An 18,014-nucleotide genomic window follows, 5' to 3' on the forward strand; every position below is an offset into this window, starting at 1 on the left:
TACCTTGAAGGGCTGGGGTAATGTTTTCCAGGAAGCTGCATATGCTCTGAATCAGCATCCACTGTATGGTGCTTTTTCTCTCATAGCCAGGATCCATGGGTCCAGGAACCAAGGGGTGTATATGGGAGTGGTACTACTCACTATTATCCCATGTAATCCACTAGGAAAATTTCTGCTTCCTGTTCCTGTGAGCCTGAACTGTGCTTATTTACAGGTTTTAGTTCCAAAACGGGAGTGCTTCCACCAGGAGAAAAACAATGATTCCATTGAACTGGAATCTAAGACTGCCACCTGGTCACTTTGAGCTACTTATGCCACTGAATCAATAAGCCAAGAAGAGGATTACATTATTGTCTGGGATGATTGACCCTGACTATCAGGGGGAAGTAGGTCTGCAACTACGTAATGGAGGTAAAGAAGAGTTTTCTTGGAATGTAGGAGATCCCCTAGGGTGTCTTTTAGTCCACGTGCCCTGTGATTAAAATTAATGGAAAACTGCAGCAACCCAATCCAGGCAGGACTACCAGTGGCTTTGAAACTTTAGGAATAAAGGTTTGAGTCACCCACCAGGCAAAGAACCACAGCCAGCAGAAGTGCTTGCTGAGGGTAAAGGAAACATGGAATGGGTAGTGGAAGAAGGTAGTGATAAATATGAACTTCGACCATGAGATCAGTTATAGAACGAGGACTGTAATGCTGTTTTCTTCATGTTATACTATTTAAGTTGTAAGATATCAAATTTAAGAATGAATATTACCCAACGTGCAAATCTTATTCTGGAGAGATTTAATGTGTTTCCAGTTATATGCAGGACATTTGAGTATTGTTAGGTGAAAGAGAAAATGTATGTTTTATTGTTTTTTATGTAGAAATTAGGTATGGTTTAAGGTGGTATGTATAGCTGCCGAGTTGACAAGGGGTGGAGTGTCATGGTTAGGTTCATGTATCAACTTGGCCAAGTGGTATTACCTGTTTGTCTGCTTGGGCAAGTGCTGGCCTGTCTGTTGCGATGAGGACATTTCATAGAATTAAATCATGATCATTTCAGCTGCATCCACAGCTGATTCCATTTGTAATCAGCCAAGGGGAGTGTCTTCTGCAATGAGTGATGCTTAATCTAATTACTGGAAACCTTTTAAGGAGAATTCAGAAGAGGCAGGGTCTCTTCCTGCTTCGGCCAGCGAGCCTCTCCTTTGGAGTTTGTCCAGACCCACCATCGGAAATGTCGGTTTCACAGCCTGCCCTGCAGATTTTGGACTCTGTGTTCCCACGGTCACATGAGACACTTTTATAAGTTTTGCATTTGTGAGTGTTCCCTGTTGATTCTGTTTCTCTAGAGAACCCTAACTAATACAGACCTCTAAAAGACATGTTCTTTTTAAATGCAAAGCACATTCATTCCATAACAATATCAGAAGGTCTTAGACCATTTCAGTAACACTAGAAATACAATACAGAGTCAGAAACAGTACAAAATCTCATCAAAATCGGCTAAAGGCATGGTCTGCCCTAAGGCAAAATTCTCCTCTTGCTCTGGACCTGTAAAACTCAGAACAAGTTGTCTGCTGCCAATGACAAAGGAGGGACAGTCATAGGATACATATTCCCATTTCCAAATGAAGAGATTATTAGGAACATGGAGATCACAGGCCCCAAACAATTCTGGAAACCTACCGGACAAACTCCATTAGATTTCAGAATCTGAGAGTCATTTATCCTCAGGGCTTTGAAAAGTGGCAGTCCCACCCTTTCCAAGGGCCTGTGCAATGGCCTTGCGGTTTCCACATGCAACCTTGGGGGTCACTGGTGAGACCACCTGTTTCTTGGCTCCACCCTTTCCAAACATCGGGGGACTCCCGTTGGCTGATTACAAATGCAATCAGATGTGGGTGTAGCTGATGTGATCTTGATTTGATTCTAAGAAATGTCCTCATAACAACAGACAGGCCAGCACTTGCCCAACCAGACAAACGGGCACCACCACCTGGCCAAGTTGACACATGAACCTGACCATGACAAGTACATACTTTTTTTTAACTGGCATAAGATTTTATGCTGCCCTGTATGTTTTAGTTACCTAGGTTGCTCAGGCAAACCATTAAATGGGATGGCTTAAACAATGAGAACTTATTCGCTGATGGTTTTTAGGCTAAAAGTCCAAATCAAGCCATCATCAAGGTAATACTTTCTTCTTGAAGAATGTGGCATTCTAGGACTAGCTTCTCTCAGTCCTTGGCTCCTCTATCACATGACAAGGCACATGGCGACATGTCCTGATTTATCCCTTCTCTTTCACATTCCATCAATGTCCAACTTCTTGCTTCCTGTGATTCTCTCTTCTCTATTTGTCTGAATTTCACTCCACTTAAAAAGGACTTCAATTATAGGATTAAGACTCATCCTGATCAAGGTGGGCTGTATACCCTTCTTAACTAAAGTAATTTCAAAAGGTTCTACTTACAATGAGTTCAAAATCATAGGAATGGATTAAATTTAAGAACACATTTTTCTGGAGGTACATACAGCTTCAAACCACCACAGCATAGATTTTTCTTATTTGTCCTTTTGGCATATGTAGGATATGTTGAATCTGTAGCTTATTTTCTTTTGTCAGCTTTGGAAAATTCTTAAATATTATCTTTTCAAATAAGCTTCTGCCTTATCTTCTCTCTTTTCTTCTTCTACAACTCGAATGTCACATGTATTAGACCTTCTTATAGTATTTTCTATGTCTTTTACTTTCCCCCCCTATTTTCCATCATTTTCTTTCTTTGTACTTCAATCTGAGTGCTCTATGCTTACCCATCTTCCATGTCACTAATTCATTTCTATCTAATCTGGTTTTCGTTATTGTAGTTTTTTGGTCTAGAATTTCTATTCCATTCTTTTAAAAATCTGCCACATCCTTTCTTATATCTTTGAATTTTCTTTTGAATCCCTAATTGTGTCTTTTATCCTCTTGAACTGGGTATGTGTCAGATAACACCAACAGCTGGCATTCCTTTGGGCTTGTTTCTATTTCATGGTTCTCATTCATATTTTCTTACCTCCTTGTGTGGCTGGATGTTATTGATTGTGTGATATTATTGATTCTTTTATTTGACAAATCATTTGTAGAAGTAATTTGAGTCCTGGAGTGTTATCTTCCTCTAGAAAAATATATGTTTACCTCTGATAGACAATTACATGCACTAGGAATAAAGGCTCACCTTAATCCAGTTTCAGGTATTAGGTAATTTGAAGCTGGGCTGCTTTCCCTGCAAAGGCCAGTCTACTTTATGTTTACCCTTACTCCTAGTGCAGAGATGTTTACCCTCAGCCTCAGGAGCTTCTAGAATCAGCAAATGTCCCAGGGAAAAAGGAGGCCCCAAATTACATGCTCACCTTTCTGGATTTTCATTGTTTCTTACATCTTGGATGAGTAAATCTTCACTACCTTGTTAGTTTTCAAATGGTTTTCAGCATATGAAAAATAATCAGCAGATTATTTTTATATTTTGTCTAGCTTTTACAATTATCCTCATGAGAATTGGTTAGATTTACCTAGTATGTCATTACTGAAAGAGAAAGTTCAATTTCCTTTTATTTTTCCCTTGATTTAATTTAGAACAATATTAATCCAAAATGTCTGTGTTTATATGTCTGGATATGTTCTACATATACATAAACCCCTTCATCACACCCTGTCATCACACCCACCCTAACCCAGGACAGTTGATCTCTTATAATACATTAAGAATAATTCAGAACCTGGAATTAGATATTCTGCCAAAACACTTGTAATAGATCTCTTTCTTTAAGTTTGGGGTTCTTAAACATTCATTTTTTTGTTGGGAGTGAAATTATGTTGGTCTCTATTTTCTCTGTATGTATTCTCCCCTAACCCCCATGTCTTTACATATTATCTATATAAATTCTCTTACTTATAGGCAGTTTTTCAAGTGATCAGATCCATATATCCAACTCCCTGTTTGTAATTTCTGCTGAGATATCTCAAAGGCATCTTAAAGTTACAAGTCCCAAATTGAGCTCATGATAAGTATCCTCATATCTGGGCCTCCTCTGTTGTTTCTTATCCTAATGCATCCTACCATTATCTACCAGGTTAACAAGTTAGGTTTGGGGAATTATCCTTAATGTTATATACTCTTTTACTACTCCATTATATGACTCTATTTTATGTCATAATTATTTCTTGAATCCATCTACCTCTCTCTGACTACACTACCCCACCCATGTCCAAGCTACCATGAGGGTTTGCTCAGAGAAGTGTACTAGCTTCCCAAGTGAGCCTTGCCTGACTACCTCTACTCAGTTCACCTACTTCACCCTTTCTAATTTATTTTCCATTTTATTGCTAACGTGGTATTTAAAAGTATTTTAAACTGCAAATATGAATATTCTCTTGTTTAATGCTTCAAAGGCCCTGTATAATTTGGGCTCTTTTTCACTAGCTTCACCTTCTCTGTCACTTCTATTCATGGTACACTGACCTGTGTCACTGTCTTTATTCTATCATATTCCTTCTAGCTTTTCAATGCTGGGAATGCTTTCTCTTCTCTTCTTCCTTATCTACCTTTCTTTATCTCACACTTTGCTAATTATTTATTTCTCTTCACATAGGTCTCAGTTCAGTTGTCCTTTTCTCAGTGAAGCCCTCTCTGATACCCCAAAAGAGAAAAGGTCATTCATTAGAGGCTGTCATGACATCTTGTACTTCTCCTCCATAGCATTTACCACAATTTTAATTACAGAATTAACAGTGGTAGAACATAAGCTCCACAAGAACAGATACATTACCAGTCCCACTTGTTGCTAAGGTTTCAACATCTAGCACAGATGCTGAAATAACTAAATATAACTAAATATATAGTTGAATGTAACTAAATAAATATTTGTTGAATGTATGAATGTATTTAATCAACAGAAGTCACTCAAGGGTAAGGGAGCTGTGTCTTTAACTTCTTTCCAATTTTCCAGAATGCAAAGTACGATGCTGTTACTTAATAAATACCTGTGAATGATGTTAAAATAATTTTATTTTCAGAATTGATTTTCATTGATATACTTTAGAGGGAGATCAGGACAGAAGGTAAAAGTATTATGACTACTTAGAAGCAGTCTTAGAAGGAGAGCCCTATTTCTATTTGCTTATAGGTATTTGCCAAACTTTCCATTCCATTTCACCCCCCAAAATTTATAATTTGTTTTCAAATATATTTAATCAAGTAAATATTGCTGGAATGGAGCATTTGAAGTGGTTGCTTATAGTTATTGTATCCATTAAATACATATTTCTTTGATAGTCCATCCTTTCTTTGCAAAGTTTTAGATTGCTGCTTATTTACATTTTGAGACTGCATCCTGAAATTACTCATGATTGTAATTTATATATATGTATATATAAATGACTTATCATAATTCTCCAGATATAAACCATGGCCTTGAAATGTAATTGCTTCTTTATTGTTTTGGTATGCTTGTGACAGGATATTTCGTTGGGCATTTATACTAGTCATATGATAGCTATTATTGGTATTGACATTTCCTTTATGGAAAGGTATCTTCAGTATTTTTATGTATACTTCTTCATGAATCTTGTTAATTGCTGAAATACAGGTTTTAAGAAGGGTAAAACCTATAGCTTCTTTACTGTGTGCATTTTATTTTCCCTCTCAGATTTTATTTTCAGTGTTTCCAACTAGTTTGTACCATCCTTTATTTTAGTCAGAACATGGCAGTCAGGGATAGGGGAAAGAATGCAGTATCATAGTTAATTGTTAAAGGTGTATTAGAATTAGTATATTCCTATTATTAATACTTAACTCAGCTTCAAAGTCTTTTGAAAGTATAATTTTAAAATGAAAAGATATGTACGTTGTTACTGGTTATTGAAAATTCTGGCATATCTGGCCCTCAACACCACAGATACCTTATATATCCTAAGTCTTTATATTTTAATATTTAAACCCTTATTATTTAATTTCAATATAATCAGTCATATTACGTCTAAAAGTATAACTTCCTCAAAGAAATTTGTAAGTTCATAATTTTAGACCTCCTTTACCTGACACCATTTATGGTACATTAGTTTATCAATTTTATTATGTTTACTTTCAAAATGTATGAATAAAAAATATTTTGTATTTTAGAATAAGCCAATGATTTGTTTGATACTTTTCTATTTTGTGTATTTCTTCTTGATGGATTTAAAACAAGTTTATTCGAGCAGAGCTATTTTTTTTCTCTGTGGGGGGTGTTTTATACTTTTTGACAAAATGCTTTCTTATACCATTTAGGCTAAAGAATGAATTTGAGTACAAATGTGTCTAGCACATTTCCCTTTGTTGAGAAGGAATTTTTTTTAACTTGGAAATATACCATTTACTCATTTATAAAATATCTCATTTCATTTTTGAGGAATTCAAGTTGGGATGCCAGCCTCACAATAGTATGTAAGAGGAACAGTAACTGGCACTAAGGCATGTACTTAAGCAATAGAGGAATTTACTTTTCAGTGTCTTCCAAGGTCCATGAGGATGCATACTTATTTATCCAGAGAGTATGGATCTCACATATGTTTGTCCAGAAGTTGTGGCTCTGTGGAGGAGAACACTTATTGGTAAGTATCAAACTCTGATTATATTACATTTCATAAGAATATGTTTAGAAATCGATTGATTTTTAGTAGTGATAAAATCTCTTAGTCTGTGCTGGTTTCTTAACAGTGGACAGTCCCAGATGTTGAAGTCAGCACAACAAGAGACAAACCAAATCCTGATAAGACTTGAGGATTTTTCGAAAATTAAATGCAAAATAATTGGGGCAAATGTTGCTGCGGGAGTCAAGACTAAGTAATACAGTAAGAAGATATGAAGTTGGAGAGCTTCTCATGTTCTTCTTTTGCATAAAGTTTTCATATGTACAAAATACAGGACTTTAATGACTTTAGAAGGGGACAGAATTACATATTTTGGAACTTAAAACAGCAGACTCATGTGAAGTGAAATGTACAATGTGGCCCTCACAAATTATTTAATATTTCTTTGCTAAGTAATTTTTGTTTCTAAATAAAAGCTGTGCCTTGTAAAATCCGTAAGTGATGTATAATTGGCCACATCAAATCTTTTAAAAGTGTTTTCCTAATCCAGAATTGTTAGTGTGGAACAAATGTTTATCTTGGAAACGTAAAAAAAGGTGGGACGGGGGAGGATTGATTTCAGAGACCAGTTGTGGCTTCTGCTTTACACCTTACCATTCCTTCTCTTTTTCTTTCAGCCGAGAACTCTTAAGATATTTTATTGACGATTGGTTGAAAAATACTTGTAAAATAGTGTTTGTGCAGAGTGACACAAGAATTTAAAACACAACAAAAGTCAGCCACCCCAATGTGACAATTTCCTGGAAATTAACTATATATCACTTCAACATTTTGCCAAAGCAGACATTACTGCCACACCGCCCACATGTCTACATGAAAGTTTAGGATTGGTTTAAGCAAAGTCTTAATAAACAATAAATAGAGAAGCTGTAAGGAAGAATTCAGTGCTTTGGAAGGTTTGACATCAGGCAGACATAGCTTAAATCTTAGAGTTGCCAATACTTGACCCCTTTGAGTCTGTTTCTTTTGCTATAAAATGAGCAGTGGATACCATATGGTATCTCATAGCACTGTGACTGGCATTGGTCCCACTATACGGAATCAAAGTCTGACTTTACGGTCCAAATCATGGTTACATAGAGGCTACAGTAGAAAATGGCAGAAACATCTCCCCATGAAAGAAGATTGAGAATGAATTTCTCTGTAGTCCATTTTTGCTTTGTCTTCTGCCTACCTATAGCTATCCCTAATGCTTAGGGCTTACTTCAGAAGCTACCTTTTAGGAGGTATGGAAAATTTGTAAAGGAAGAAGGCATCAAGAGCAGAAAATTTAGGTGGAAGGGTAAGAGGTCTTTGGTCATTGAGCAATTACTTGCTGAATGCCTACTATATGCTAGGACTTGGGGATATAATAGTAAACTAAACAGTTAAAGTTCTTGTACTCTTATAGCTTCTGTTCTAGTTGTGGGATATGGACAATAAACAAGTGAATATGTAGTAAGTTGGATGATCACAAATGCTATTGAGATAAACGTGTAAAGGGGATGGCAAGTGCTGGGGCAAGAGGGTGTTTTTCAGTTTAAGACAGGGTAATCAAGGAAAGCCTCATTGCAAAGGCAATGTTTGAGCCATGAGGACATCTAGGAAGAGGAGGGATGGGGCAGATTTTACTGGTCATTGAAAGTACTCTGGCTTCCTTTGAGTGGGGTGGGAAACCATGAATGGTTTTGAGTAAGGTGATCTGACTTATTTTTAAAAGTATCTCTCTGCTTGCTATATAGAGAATAGATAGTTGAGAGGTAATGATGGAAGCAGGGACTAATTAATAAGGTTAGTAGAATAATCCAGGTTGGAGATCATGGTGGCTTGGACCGAATGATGGTAGTGGAGGTGATAAATGATCACATTCTCGATATTTTTTGAAAAATTGATGATTTGATTGTAGAGTGAGGGAATGAGGGGAGTTAGGAATGACTCCAAAGATTTGGGGCTGAACAACTAGTTAGAAGATCAGCCTTTCCATGAACTATTTACTGAGATGATGAAGACTGCAGGAAGAACAGGTTCTGGGGAAAGTTCAGTTCACATTTGGAGAATATAAGTTTGAGATTCTATTAAATAGTCAAGGGTAGTATAGAGAGGAAACTGTTGGATGTACAATGCTCATTCTTAAAATGCTCATTTGGCACAGCAAGTTAGTAAATGATAAAAGTTATGTTTAAATGATTTATTTAGATCCCTTTTAATACTTGCATAGTACTTTCATATATAGTATCTTCTTTGACTATTTGTAAGATATCTTTGAAGATGGAGTTATTTATGTTTTTATATTAGGGGACAATTCAGAAACACTAATTTTTTTAAAATCACAATTATGAAACTTTGTTTTGTGAATGCAACCCCTATGTAATAACCAATGATATTATAACAATGTTACTTTATTAGTTGTAAAACAAGCATACAAAGGAAATTTCCATAATTTTCACGATTGATTAAAGAAAGTAATACTTTTAGCTACCTTTATACACACACATGCACACACACACACTCATACACAGAGATTTCTAGAGAAGTATTGGTATTATCTTTGATGAAGCCTATTTATAAAAAACAATTTTTAAAATCTCTTTGGTGTGTAGAAAACAATTATTCTACTATAGGTATTAACTTAGTATGCCTTATAAAATTCTTTAAATGGTGAATGGATATGACTATGAACATAATTTAAAAAAATGTACCCTTAGTATTTAAAATGTAGTTTCTTTTAAAAAATAGTTTACTTCATGGTAATTTTTGTTCTTGTCAGTTGTTTAAAGGAGAGAAATAAGTCAATTTGCAAGCCTTAAGTGTATTTCTTTTTTATAGTAGAATGCATAATGTTTATTTTGAAGCAAAAATACAAATGATGAAAACACATATGATTATTAGAGCATTGACATTACTAGGTAGGAAAACAATGTATAATACAGATAGCGAAATTGAAATCGAAATCTATAAAAAATAACTACTCCATTGTTTAGACATTTATGTACTGTTTATATTTTTCATTCAATAAAGCACGTGGAATGCTATTTTATAAACTCCTAAGACATTTAAATTTGTGTGATAAGTAAAATGAACAGGAGTAGATTTATATAGTTTTCTTAAAATAATAAGGAGAAGTATGTATCTTTAAAGGTCATATGTAATAATTTAGTGGAATATGACTGTATTTACTTTCTATAATCTTGGATTTTAAAAAATTATAACTTCTAATCTCTCATTTTTGTAAATAGAATCTTTCTGATTATACAGGAAGTCCTGCATGTTGCAGGAGTGGAAATGCAGTTAACAGCTGCGGTATCGTTTTTGACCATTCTTCAGGAAGAAACGGTATCAATTCATGCATATGCCCACTCCTTCCTACAAGTCATTCTACTACATCTGGAGCACAGGGATGCAGGTTAGTGGCCTGTCATGTTTAGTTGTATATTTAATTATTGTTTCCTATGTGTGGGACATGATATTATTTGAATCCTGTTAGCCTGGTGAAGATAACTGAATGAGACCACTCTGCCAAAGAGTTGGTTAATGGTGTGACAAAAATTGCAAAATTCTGCCTCCTTGAATGCTGAAGACCCATTAGTTGACCTTATGATTTACTTTCTTTTATTTTCTCTTTAGTGTTTTTCTTTGCTTTGCATCATTTATATTTATAGTATTATTATACAACAAAAATGCACAATTTGGGTTAAAGACATCCCCACAAAACTTCTTAGAATATTAATAAAAGTAGTTATTTCCATTTCATCATGAAATATTATAGTAACTATTGATAGCTGATTTGAAACTGAATTTGTGAGACATTAAATTAAGCATGTTATGTCTGTGTCAATCAGGTGTCAGCAATGCATGGCTGGAAACTCTTCTATCAGTAATAGAAGCATTGCCAAAAGAAACCCTAAGGCATGAGGTAATGCTTTAAAAAAAAAAACTAGAAAACACTAATAAGTAAGTCAGTAATTCTTTCCAAACTGAGAGTTAAAAGTGAATAAGCTTATTTCCCATTCTGAATATTACATATGCTCATTATTGAAAATCTGAGTAATACAGAAAATAGAAGAAAAATAATCTGTACTTATTCAACCACTTTTAACATTTTCTTGTATCTGTTTTATTTGTTGGAAATATTTTCCCCAGCTTTTCGCTTGCCTTTTAATTTTCTAATTGTTGTGTATACCCTTCTCTAAAGGATTGGTAAATTAATAGATAATAGGAAAAATAGTAAGGAAATTAATTTTCTAATAAAATATTTTTGCATCCTTTGACCATTATCCCTATATATGTTTCTTTTTGAATATATCATTATTGAAGGACATAGCTATCAGCCAGTTAGTGGAATATCATCTAAGGCTTTTATTAAGTGTTTTCCTTTTCTTTACCGTCATAGAGTTTCATGATGCTATCAACAGTGCCAAAATAATTCCTTGAAAATTATTTTTATACTTGATGTCAAACATCTTGATGTTTATAAATTTTAAGTGTTGAATGTAACGTAGAAGCATTATTTATAAGAACAATATGTAGTAGAATGCAGGGTTTACACTAGAATACTATGATTGTTTAATATGTGATTTTATTATTTTAAATGTGCAGTTTATTTCAAATGTTTCACCTTTAGATTATGTTTATCATTATGCATTCAGTAATTCTGGCTACTTTGTTGAGAGGAAATTAACCAATTGACTCTTTTAATAAAAGTCATAAAATTTTAGAACTTGAAGGGATCTTGATACCATGTGTCCTAATGCCTGTTTTACATAGATGAAAAACCTGGAGATGAGAAATATCAGTATTACTTGGACAAATTAAAGAGTTGGGATCAAAATCATGGTCTGATCTTCATAGTTCTTTATAATACATCATACTGTTGAATTTTTGAGTGTGCAACATATATGTATATATAATACAGTATGAGACTTGTGTTGCTATATTCCATTGATAGAATTACTTAATAGAATGCATTTGAAACTAATTTTTGACTCCCTTTTGGGTAAATATTAAAAATTAATCTATACAGAATAAAAATAAATTGTAGGGTAACTGGTAATTAATTTGCATACAGATCATTGTGGAATTCTCCATAAGCTTTAATTCAGTTTTTTTTGTTCCTGATTATTTTTATTACATAATTTATCATCATTTTATCTTCATAACTCCAAAGGCAAACAAGAGCATTCAGGTTATGAAGAACTGTGTCCCTCAAATTTAAATTTAACTTCTTAAAACATTTAGAATATTACACATTCTTTGAAGAAAATAACTGACTTTATTGACAAGGATGTATAAAACTTTGTAAATTTGTTCTCTGACTTTTTTCTTTTTAGATTTTGAATCCACTTGTTTCCAAGGCACAACTTTCCCAAACAGTCCAATCTCGTTTAGTTAGTTGTAGAATTTTAGGAAAATTGACCAACAAATTTGATGCCCACACGTGAGTATTTATATATAATTCTTGTCTAATTTACTAAATTAAATTTGTTTAAAATGTATAATGACTCTATGATTAACAGTTAATTAGATTTGCATTATTCGATACTACATAAAAGTGTAGTTGTTTTAACTTTATAGAATTTCCAGACAGAAGTCTACTTATTTGGATGCATTTTTTCTTAATCTCATGGCTCTTGAAAAATCAAGAAAGTTAACATTTTCCCCCTATTTTATATCTTAGTTTTCCCTGCCCCATACCTAGTGTACTTTTGAGAATAAAATACTATTGTTGAGTAATATTCATTATTTTGAATAATTTATCTTATTTTGAGGTTTTTATGGAGAATATTTATAATTCATATGTTACTCTCTGTATAGATGATAAATTCTAATCAGAGGGATTGTAATGTTGCATAATTTTAACAGAAGAGTAAAGTATAAAATTGATGGCTGTTTAGATTGATGGTTCCTAGAATCAGATAGCCCATTTGCTATAACCTTTCATTTTAGCTGCAATTCAACTGCTATTACCAAGTTAACCATTATTTAAAAATTAGATACATAATTTTCCAGTAGCTGACAACATCTAAATGTAATAATATGTGTAAAATACATTATAAAGTATAAAACTGTAGAGTCTATTTGTTATTATTAAGATAACTAAGATTTTGATGATAATTGTTCAGAAATAGTAATTACTCTGAAACATTCATCCATTTGTGTTTTTATTTCCTTTTATCCCTCAGCATTAAAAGAGAAATACTTCCCCTTGTAAAATCACTCTGCCAAGACGTAGAATATGAGGTTCGATCTTGTATGTGTCGGCAATTAGAAAATATAGCTCAGGGCATTGGGTAAGTATACTTTCAAAATCCTTATGAACTTTTTTATTTCTGGATTGTCAGACAAGCATATTATTTTCCTGTATTCCATGAAACTATGTCACTGAAAGGCTACACTTTATATGATCTTTAAAAATGGTCAAGACAACTATTTCCTGATATGTCTGTGAATTAAAAAGATAGAAATGGTGGTAGGTATTCAATTAATGTTAGTTTTTTTCCTTCCCACTTTAGTTATTTAATTATAATTCCAAATATCCAGACTCAGAAAGGGAAAATATTCTAACACAAACCATGCTGGCAGTATGGTTGTAGCATTTCTTCTGGCTGGCAGCTATATTACTGGGTTTCAGATGGAATTGCTCTGATGGAAGCCTTTTTATGTTCTTGTACAATTTCAGGCTTCCACTGCCTGCTTTTTTGCTCTCCTAATCCTTTGTGTGTGTGCTCAGGAAGGAGGACGTAAGGTAACCGACCTCTCCCCCCGCCCCCAAACTGATTTCACAACAAGCTATAAATATGATATTAAAAGAAGTTTTAGGACCACAGTGTGAGAAACTCTCACCAGGCAGACTTCTCACCTGCCATGTCAGAGACCCGGGTTCATTTCCCAGTGACTGCCCACGTGAAAAAAAAAAAATGAGTTTATCTAAAAAGATCAGAAAATATATATGCGTGTATTTTTAAGGACTTTAAATCAGTACAAAAAAATTGGAATTTCTCATTTTTTAGTAGAAGTTGCACCGATTTTCACCTAGTTTGTTCTTTCACAAGCAAGGACAATCAAGTTGTGACCATTTGTAAGCCAATATTTAAGGCTTTCAGGGTGCTTTAAAATGTCACACAGATTCAGTGTATAGTAGCATACTTTGTCCCTATGTCCTCTCTTGCTAAGTAGGATTTATGATACTCTTTAGAATATATGTTTAGAATAAGGGTCATGTTGGGGGCGTACTTTGATCCCACACCAACTTCTTTTCGATAGTCTTCTAAGTCTAGGCTGACTTTCTTGGGATCATTGTGGACCATAATTAGTACAGTCTTGCCGAGACTTGTGCTTCTCAACCAGGATCAGATCCTATTAAGAGAATATACTATTGTCTTTTTGTATTCTATATGGATGGATAAAGTGTTTTCAAATCAGTCTTCTGAAGACTAATGTAGGATTATTGCTTAAGGATTAATTTACAAAAGTAAAGCTAAAAATAATTTACCTAACTTGTTACATTGACATACACTTGATAAACTAATTTTGCTCCATTATAATAAGTGCATTTATTTAATTTTGAGTTCATAGATCCTATTAAAGAGCATAATAATAGATTTTTGTGTTATGGTGACTAAAAACTACTAACGTCTGAATCATTTTTCATATCCTCTCTTTGATAAAAACATAAGACTAAATAGAGATATACAGTTACTTTTTAGCACTGGAAATTAAGAATATTGTTAAAGATCTGATAGTCCTCAGGAAGGATTTTTGTGCAACCTGGGTTAGTTGAAACCCTAAGGTAGGGCAAAGGAATTTGGAAAAGATAGCTTTAGAGATTGTTTTTGGTTTAATACAAAGAAGCCACTCTACAATTGCACTGGGAGTTGTGTTCTGAGGCACTTGGTTATGAGGAATGCTGGGAAGAGGTCCAAGAGCAGTGCAGACTGGGGTTTATAATTTTGTATTTATTGTAGTTGGAAAGGGAGGAATTACTGATCACTTTAGTTAAACCAGAAATGAATACAACTGTTTATCACTAAGGTTACCAGGACGCAAAATTAAGAGATTGTTCCAAAGTTAGCATATTTACATTAAATAAAAAGTTGCAAAACACTGGACTACTAACTATGGATTGTGTACCAGCTTAAGATCAAAGAAACAATTCTTAGAATAATCAGATTAATAGTGAATAGTGTTAAGAAAAGCTCACACACAGTAATTACAGGAAAACAACTGGACTGAATAGACCTCCCCTTGTTCAGGAATCACTAAAGAGAAAAAATGGAAACAAACATGGTATCTACAAAAAGGTCCTTTGGTGTTAGAGGGGGAAACCATAGGGTGTTCATATTACAAAGGAAGAATGTAACTTTTGAAAAAGTTTATCAAACTTTTGGTTCTGGTGATATGGCAAACAAGTTAACCAGAATATCCTCTCACTACAGATAATGACAGAATTAAACATCTATTCATGACAAAAATTCTCAGGAAACTAGTGGTGAAGGGAACTTCCTAAATCTGATAAAGGGCGTGTATGAAAAGCCTACAGCTAATATCATTTTTAGTGGTAAAATATTGAATACTTTGCCCCAAAGATCAGAACTAGGCAGAGATGTCTGTTCTCATCACTTCTGTTCAATATTATAGTGGAGATTTTAACCATTGAAATATTGCAAGAAAAGAAAAAACTCTTAAGGTCTAAATATCTGAAAGGAAGTAGTAAAACTATTTCTACTTGTAGATTTCCATAGAAAATTCTTAGTCATTTGCTATAACTAATAAATGAAATTAACAAGGTTTCAGGATACAAAGTTAATATGCAAATATAATTGTATTCTTATATGCTAGCAATAAATATTTGGAAAATGAAATTTTGAAATTCCATTTATAATAAACCTGTAAGATGTACAAGCCTTCTCGACTAAACAAACTATGGAACAATGCTGAAAGAAATTTTTAAAACCTGAATAGAGAAATATACCATATTAATGGGAAGACTCAATATTTTTAAAAATGTTGATTCTCCCCAAATTGATCTAGGGATTCAATGCAATACCATGAAAATTCTGGCAGTATGTTTTGTAGAAATTGAAAAACTGATTCTAAAATTTATATGGAAATGCAAATGATCTAGAATACCCAAAGCAACTTTAAAAAGGACAAAGACACTTCTTGATAGTAAGATGAAAAATAAAGCTACAGTTATCACAAGAATGTAATGTTGGTGAAAGGATACAAATATGGATCAGTGCAATAGAATAGAGTCTAAAAATAGATCCACACATATATGTCCAGTTGATTTCCAACAGAGGTGCCAGGGCAGTTCAATGAAAATAGAAAAGGCTTTCTAAAATATGGTGCTTGAATAACTGGATATTCATAAGAGAAAAATGGATGTGACTTCATACCATACACAAAGACTAAACTTGAAATCCATCATATACCTAAATATAAAAGCTAAAATTTTAAAGATTCTTGAAGAAAATATAGGAGAAAACCTTTGGAAGTTTGGGGTAGGCAAAGCTTGTTGATATAGGTCATAAAAAGCATGAACCATAAAATAAAAATGTGATAAATTGGGCTTTTAAAAATGAAAATCTTTTGCTCTTAAAAACAAAAACACAAGCCCAGAATGAGAAAATTATTCACAATACATATATTAAACAACTTGTATCCAGAATATATATCAAGGACTTTTACAATTCAATCTTACGTTACAAGCAACCAACTAAGAAGTAGGCAATATGTTTGAATAGATGCAGCACAAAAGAAGATGTACAGTGACGTATAAGCACATAAAAAGATGCTCAATATCATTAATTATAATGGGAAATGCAAACTAAAACCATAATATACACTACACACTAAAATGGCTGAAACTCAAAAACCTATCAAGACCAAGTATTGATGAGGACTTGGGGTAATTGGAACTCTTGAGCACTGTTGGTAGGAGTGTAAAATAGTGGAACACTTTGGAAAACTGATTAATATTTCCTAAAAATGTAAGCACACTCTTGCCATATGACCTAGCCATTTCATTCCTAGGTATTTACGCATGAAACTATATGTCAACACAGGAATTGTACACTAATGGTTATAGCAGCTTTGTTTGTAATAATCCAAATGCCTATCAACAGGGGAATCAATCTCAAAACCATAATGCTTTTGATAAGCTAGACACAAAAGAATATTATCTATATGGTAAATGCAAACTAATAAATAGTGACAAGCAGTTCCATGGTTGCCCTTATCAGAGAGCAGAATTAAAAATGAATTGCAAAGAGACATGAAATCTTCTGGGGGTGTTCTGTATCTTGATTGTGGTGCTGGTTTCACAGGTGGCTTCATAGGCATTTCACAACTGTCAAACCTCATCCAAGTGTGCACTTTAACTGGATGCATTTTCTTTTACTTAAATTAAAATTAATAAAAAATATTGCTAATATTGATCAATAGAATAGAACAAAAAACAAAAAAGGATGTACTCCAGTAAAAAGGAAATTAATAAATAATAAATTTATCTTCAACAAAATTCTGAAGAACCTTTCTACTATATAAAATGAAATTGAAAATTTAATGATGAGACAAACTGCCATGAAAAAGTTACTGAGGAATAATAATATTTAAAATATAGTTAAAAATAAGAAATAAGAAAAATTTTTTTTGGGGGGTACATGGTCTGGGAATCGAACCTGGGTGTCCCACATGAAGATGAGCATTCTAACCACTGAACTACCTGTACACCCAGAAATATTTTAAAGGAAATTAAAAGTTGAATAAAAATTCAGATAAGCATAGTAAGCAACTAAGTACAGATTGATATTGAAGTAGCCCTCTCAGAATGCACAGGTAAAGAATAAATGTATGAAATTGTTTAGAAATAAGATATTGGATATTTGGTAAAGGAAAAGTGATCTAAAATAAGAACAACCGATATTCATGATGAGGTGATCCATTATGGAATAGAGATGCAATTTCTTCTATACGGAGTAGAAGAAAACTTTCTTCAAGGCCTGAGTCTACACATTGAAGGAATCCATCAAATGCCAGGAAAAATTAAATAAAAGAAGCTAATATCTATATATTTAATGTTGATATATCTAAATTTGAATTATTGTAAGGTTGTAGTGTATTCTTTCATTAAAATAACAAGATTGATTATTAGTTCCTGTTTTCTACCCAGCCTCAATTGTCAAATGGTATACTAATCTTTTTATCTTTTGTCGGATTGGATGGCTGTTGGAGGAAGGGGGAACGTTTAGGGGAGGACTGAGCAAGAACATTAGAGATAATTTCATCATGAAAAGAGAGATGGAGATAATTGACCCACTGTTCTTCAGGCCCAGTCTCTTTGGAGCAGACCATTGGAAAAAGATCAACCAAATAA

General features: G+C 33.6%; 1 protein-coding gene across 9 annotated transcripts in view; it reads left to right on the forward strand.

The window, feature by feature from the left end:
* The window catches only part of PPP4R4 (protein phosphatase 4 regulatory subunit 4), a 190,244-nt gene that overhangs the window by 96,296 nt on the left and 75,934 nt on the right, over window positions 1–18,014 (forward strand). For 6 of the 9 annotated variants that reach the window (XM_077123432.1, XM_077123436.1, XM_077123434.1 and 3 more), the window contains 4 exons: window positions 9,896–10,043; window positions 10,480–10,553; window positions 11,968–12,074; window positions 12,820–12,927. In XM_077123432.1, coding sequence (XP_076979547.1) covers window positions 9,896–10,043; window positions 10,480–10,553; window positions 11,968–12,074; window positions 12,820–12,927 — 437 coding nt within the window. Of the gene's footprint in view, window positions 1–6,518; window positions 6,623–6,728; window positions 6,863–9,895; window positions 10,044–10,479; window positions 10,554–11,967; window positions 12,075–12,819; window positions 12,928–18,014 lie in introns of those variants that run through there. The other 3 variants (XM_077123439.1, XM_077123440.1, XM_077123437.1) reach the window with 3 other exon arrangements.

Source organism: Tamandua tetradactyla, chromosome 12 (genome assembly GCF_023851605.1).
Source record: "Tamandua tetradactyla isolate mTamTet1 chromosome 12, mTamTet1.pri, whole genome shotgun sequence".
Classification (NCBI taxonomy): Eukaryota; Metazoa; Chordata; class Mammalia; order Pilosa; family Myrmecophagidae; genus Tamandua; species Tamandua tetradactyla.